General features: G+C 49.7%; 1 protein-coding gene across 1 annotated transcript in view; it reads left to right on the forward strand.

Moving 5' to 3' along the window:
- GMPS (guanine monophosphate synthase) overlaps positions 1-5,762 on the forward strand; it is a 52,012-nt gene extending 46,250 nt beyond the window's left edge. Inside the window, exon 16 of the mRNA XM_031957556.1 lies at positions 302-5,762. Within this exon, the coding sequence (XP_031813416.1) occupies positions 302-403 (102 nt within the window). The 3' untranslated portion in view covers positions 404-5,762. The remainder of the gene's footprint in view (positions 1-301) is intronic.
- The last annotated feature ends 238 nt before the right edge of the window (positions 5,763-6,000 follow it).

Consider the following 6,000-nt stretch of genomic DNA (forward strand, 5'->3'; position numbering starts at 1 on the left):
GCAGGGGGGCAGAAACCCCGGGGAGTGAGGACCATGGGGGAGGCGGGGAGTGAGGATCATGGGGGTGGGGTGGGGAGAGTGAGGACCATGGGCAGAGAGCCAGACCTGAAGGAGCTTTGAAGTGCCAGGGCTGGAGCCAGAGTTCTGGGGCCCTTGGTCACTGCCTTTGCCAGTAGGAGGGCTGTGCTGTGACTTTGGTGGCCGGTCCTGAGGACCACAGCTGTGACCATGCACAGGCATGGGGCCTGCGGCCTGTTCTCCCGGGGTCACCCACTGGACCTTCTTGTCTTTGTGACTGCAGGTGGTGCTGAAGATGGTCACGGAGATCAAGAAGATCCCGGGTATTTCTCGCGTTATGTATGACTTAACATCCAAGCCCCCAGGAACTACCGAGTGGGAGTAATAAACTTCCTTTGCGTTGCAAGTGCTGTGTGCCCTTTCAATGGTCAGAGACGTTCCAGGGTTGCCATGCAGTACTGAGAGGAGAGCGTCGGGGCGCTCCTTCCATCGGGGCCTGTCCGGGAGCGGCGGGAGCCCCGAGGGGCTGTGTGGGAACCCTGAGCGGGCTGAGGATTTGTACGGGTAACTAGGCAAGGCGCCACAGCCTGTGCTCAGACACACTCATCTGACTCTCACCTTTGTGTTCTCACATTCGTTCTGTTCTGGGTCTCACCTTTGCAGTCACTGAGCTGCCTCTTCTCTAAAGGCGTACCCCCTCTGGGGACTTGGGGTACCTGTGCGGCCTCCTGTTGGGGGCAGGCTCAGGAGAGCCACATGGCGGACTGTCTCCGGCACGGGAGCATCGCGGGTAGGACGCTTTGCAGGGGCTGCTAACTCCATGGCCCCCCAGGAACCTTTTCCTTTCACCAGTAAGAACTTTGACCTGTCTCAGCTGGAGATGTGCTCAAATCACAACTTTTTAATTCCTAAAAAAAAAAAAAAAAAAAATAAGAGAAAGTCCTTTGTCTGCAGGCTTACTTGACTGAGGAGGGATGAGACGGAGGGGAGAGGCCGGTGCCATCATCCTGGGCCACCTTGTCCTCTCCCTGGTGAGCTCCATCCTCTCAGGCCTGAGGGCCGACCCACAGAGTCCAGGGAGGGTGGCAGGGTATTCCCTGACACAGAGTAGAAAGGCGAAGGAGGTAGAGCTTCACTTGGTGGTTCTGTGGGACCCAGAAGAGCGGCTCTCAGACCCCTGGGATGATGATCCCCAGCTGTGACAGCAGCTGCAGGGGCCAGGGGGGCCCTGGGGGGTCCTGGGGAAAGTGTCTGTAGCCGCTGATGTGCTTGGAACTGCCAGTTAGTCTCTGCTTATGGGAGATGGGCACTTTTTTTTGCAAACTCCAGCCAAAGCTGTAAAAGAAAAGCTCTTTGGGACGTCCCCTAATAATGTTCCCAACTTTTAGAGTCCAGTCACCTCTCGGATCTGCCAGGATAGAAGGGAGTAGCCCTGGCGTGACCACAGCAGCTGAGACCCCTGGATTTCTCCTGGATGCTTCCCCCTTCTGCCGCACTTTTCTCATCATTTAGACCTTCCCTAGCCACCTCAGGCCCTGCCAATCCTGTCAGCAGCAGCAATCCCTTGGGCAGAAGCGCCAGCCTACACATGGCACCGGGGCTGCTCCCGTCCCAAGTGGATCAGGGGCCTGGCTCCAGGAGCTGCTCCTCCTGCAGCCGGCCTGACATGGGCCAGGAGCGGCAGCCACGACCAAACCTCCGCCTTCTTCTCTTCACCTTGGGGAACCCCAGAAGAGGCGGGGGTGGCCATCTGCATCTGAGAGCTGCTCTCTGGCCAAGGTGGTCCCCAGCCCTCCCAGCTCCAGGAGCTGCCCCCGTGGTCAGCAGGGTTCCTGCCACTGAGTAATTGCTGTAGTGAAAGAAGGGAAAAATGAATTAACAAAGACTGCTGGAGTCGGCATCAGGAGGCCGGTGCTTGAATCTTGCCACTGCCATTGAGGTGATCTTGGGTAGTTTTCTCAGGCTCGATTACCTTGCCTCTCCCTTCCACACATGCTCCCCCATGTCCAGGTTATCCAACCCGCTCTCATGAGGAAAGTGGCGCCATCCATTTCCAGGTGGCGGGGGTGCTCGTGGGCCCCCACAGTGAATCGAGGCTGCCCTTGAAGGGGTTGGTAGAGTGCAGAGAAGGGGAGGAGTTGTGATCCCCCCAATAGTGGTGAGAGCCGGATCCTTCCGCAAACCTAGCAGTGAGAAGAGGGGAGAGGCCATGGCACGAGGTTAGACCAACTGAAGTTTCCCGGTGGCCCCTCCTGGGCCTCTGTTTGAGGTTGGCTTTAGACCAAGATGGCGTCATGATGCCATCCTTGTGTTGTCTCTCATTGGCTACAATGGGAAAGGTCTTGGGGCCCTGTCAGAGGTCAGGATGTGCTCTCTCCCTCTCCCCCTCCCTCCCGTCTCCAGTATTCTACACCAGGAGAACTCCAGGTCGTCCTGCTGGTAGCCCAGAATGATAGTGTTAAGTAACCCAACTCGACGGCAACTTGGGGTTCGCCTAGGAGGCTGAGCCTCCAAAACTCGACTCATCCCCTCGTTGTGCAGATGAGCAAACAGACCCAAACTTGCGAAGTGGCCAGAACCCCATTGCGCCTTCCTGTTACCCACTGTCGGTATCTCCCCCAGTGGGTAAGTCTGGAACATTAAACATTATCTGGAGAGGTTTTCTGTTCCTCCTCAGCCCTACAAGCTACAGCTCCAAAGCTCTCCTCCCTGGATGCCCCCGCCTGTCGTAACCCAGATGGAGTACATATACGCCTTTAGAGAATACCGGTCACATAACAGCAAATTATGCTTTTTTGTGTACCCACATGAAAAGAGGCCATTTATTTGCATTTACCGAGACCATTGTTACAACTTCATAATGGAAAATGGAAAAACAAATGTGACCAACTGCTTTTGAACAGATTTGTTATAAATAAATATTTTGCCAAATGGAATAGTGTAGTAGATATTGTTGAATTGTGGAAATACTATGTATTTGTTGGCTGTGTGCTGTTCGTCTGTTCCATGTTGTTCAGGCAATAATGTTGAAATCACAATAACCTGGCTAAAATAATGTGAAATGACCTTCATCTTTCTCTTGCTGTCTTTCTATCCTTTTGCTTTCCTGGAAGCAACAAAACTGTTTGTATATAGGACTTTCATCCTCTGATTGCTTAAGCTTTGGTGTCTGTGATAAGATGGGAGGGAAGAAGCCAGAGAGGCGACTCTGCTGGCCTCTGCACGGGGATCGCGCGGTGCGCCGGCGGTCCGGTTGTCCTCCCGCGGGTAGAATAGCTTAAGTTGACAATCACGTGCTGACATTATCTCGCCAGGTGCTGAAGGTGCCCTCTGGAGGTGTAGCTAGTGCAGGGGAGGAGGCGAAGCTCTGAGAGGTCGGATGGCTGGTTGAAGCCACCACAGGTGGTGGGTTGGGCTTGGACCCACAGCCCGGGGCTCCTCATTCTCCCTGGGAGGATGTTGGACTTTTGTCTAGAATGTGAATAACAGACACGAGGTTGGGTCGTTTTTATCCTCATCACCAGCGAAGGATGTGCATTTTTTTTTTTTTTGTAAGTTCCATGAACAAGAAGCCTTCAAGTACTTATGCAAACCTGCCCTGACCTCTTGCACATGCCTTTTTCTATTGGGCCAAATTGGTTTTCACAGGAGCTGCCCGAAGACGTCCCTCTCTTTGTGGACTTGACTTCTAGGCGGCCGTCGATCCATTAAGAAAAAGGGTTTTGAGGCTGCCCTGTGATTGGTGAAGGCGGCCGCGCTGTCCGGAGAAGAGCCTCCTGAGTCTGATGGCCACGCTCCTCTGGTACGTTCCTTGAGGCCAAAGGCCCAGTGCCTTCGACTACCTGAGAAGTTTGGGCTGTCCTTGGCGTGGTGTTGCGATTCCCAGAGGGACTTGGGCTGAGCTCGGCGCCTCCCGCAGGCAGCGCCAGGCAAACAAAAGGAAACAAAAAAATCATTCCCACCCCGGGGTTCCTCCACAGCTGTAACTTTCACTGCCCCACCAGATTTCCCAGCTGAAAATTCAAGGCCGATTTGTCAAAAAGCCATAGTTTACACCACAGTCATATTCCTTTATTTACAGGAGCTTTTGAGTGGAAGTCTCATTCTGTTGATGTGGGTGATGGGTTATGGGAAAGCAACTTGGAACTACCCCTATCCCTCCACTGAATCTTAGTGGAACGGTGTCTCCCATGCCCTCGTCTGCCACACTTACTCTGTGTCTGCAGTGTAATCTGGAGGATGCGTGTGGTACCTAGTGTGATCTCCCGTGAGCCACGTGATATCATTTAAATGCAATGATCCTCTGTGTTATGGGAAGCCTGCCCTTTCTGGTACCCCTTCTTGGGCTCCATGTGCCCCCTTGTCTGAGTATACTATAAGTTGTTAGTATTAATTTTAAGTAGGAAAAATGGTAAATAGATGTTTAATTAAAAAAAAAAAAGAACTTGATGTGATAGAAGGAAAATTCCTCTGTTGGGTTCTGTGAGAAACCTCCTTGGCTTTACTGTGGTTGGGTGGATTTCATCAGAACCCCAGAATGGAAGGCATTCTATGGTGCTGACCTTTTATTTGTAAATTTTGGGCAAATCCCACGTACCAGGAATCGTCTCTACTCCGCCATCACCAAAGGTACAAAAAAGCCTTGACGTGCTTGAGTAGGCCTTGTAGCAGCCAGAAGTGGTTAGATTAATCAGGAGGAGATTGAGAGGGGAATTGGGGGCGGGCACACTTGAAATCGCAGCTGACACAATGAGCTTTTCTTAGTTCTGACTGACAGTGAGTGATTAGAGAGGCTTCAAGCTTCATCACTGCAGGAGGAACGCCATTGAGAACTGTCAGATTTCCATGTGCGCTTTTAAAGGCCAATCTCAAAACACTTAATAGGAACTAGTATTTCTGATTTCATTATGCTAAGTCGCCACTCCCCTCAGTAGACTTCAGTTAGAGCTTCTCTTTAATTTCAGGTCCTTGTTTAGAAAGGAGCGTATGCGATCCCAGCATCGAGATAATTCCTGGTTTTGTTGAAATGTGTTGCAAAGATTAGATGTCGAAATAACTCGTGATCTTTATTGGCGTGGTGTCATGAACATATCATATATATATATCTCCTTGTACGTGTATATGGTATGTACGTGTATATGGTATGTACGTGTCCAAGTTTGGTGTGTCCATTCGTTCACTTAGGAGCTAACAAGCAGAATCGTTCTCATTCCCGCAGAGGTTTGTAACAGTCTCGTGCTTTTTAGAACGATCTCTGTGGGAGAAGTGATTATTTTCATCTGTGGGATTTAGAACCTGCAAAAAGATCTCATGTACAGAATTGTTACTATATTTAAAAATTCAATAAACACGTGTACTGTATGATGGGGAAATGCTGGGTGGCTTTGTTAAGTCTTAGAGTTAAAAGTGGACAACAGTTGCCCTCACCTGCCTTGAATGTGTTTTATGGAGTTTACACAATGTAGTGGGTTTTTTCCCTGCAGAGAGGAAGCCGGTGCTTTGCCCATTTATTTTTTAAAGGAATTTAGCTTAAAGCCTACTAAAGGAGCATAGCTGCCCTGTACAATATGTTCATTTCAAGTCTTGGGTCAAGTCATATGTCAAACATTATTTTGCAAAAATTTGTACTGGGATAATTCTTGTTTCAAAAAAAAAAAAAAATCCTGCTTGTGAAACAATATAAAGTACTGTGAGCCTTAATTTTTATCCACAAATAAAAATAATAGTAAATTATGTTAACAGGGTAAACGTGTGTGGTTTGGTTATTTGCCTTTTGGACCAGAGGACCAAATCTCAGAAGAGCTGCATTGTAGGAGGGGGTGAAGAGAGGGAAGCAAGAGTTTTTAAGGAAGTTCTACTTAAAGTTAAACATTTTCAGAAAGTCTACTAGGCTTCTTAAAATATAATTTCTCAGTATTCAAGTATAGGAGAATTCTTGTAAGAACCAACTGTTTAATAACATTTCATCCTAGAGTCTGCTAA

Source organism: Sarcophilus harrisii, chromosome 3 (genome assembly GCF_902635505.1).
Source record: "Sarcophilus harrisii chromosome 3, mSarHar1.11, whole genome shotgun sequence".
Lineage (NCBI taxonomy): Eukaryota > Metazoa > Chordata > Mammalia > Dasyuromorphia > Dasyuridae > Sarcophilus > Sarcophilus harrisii.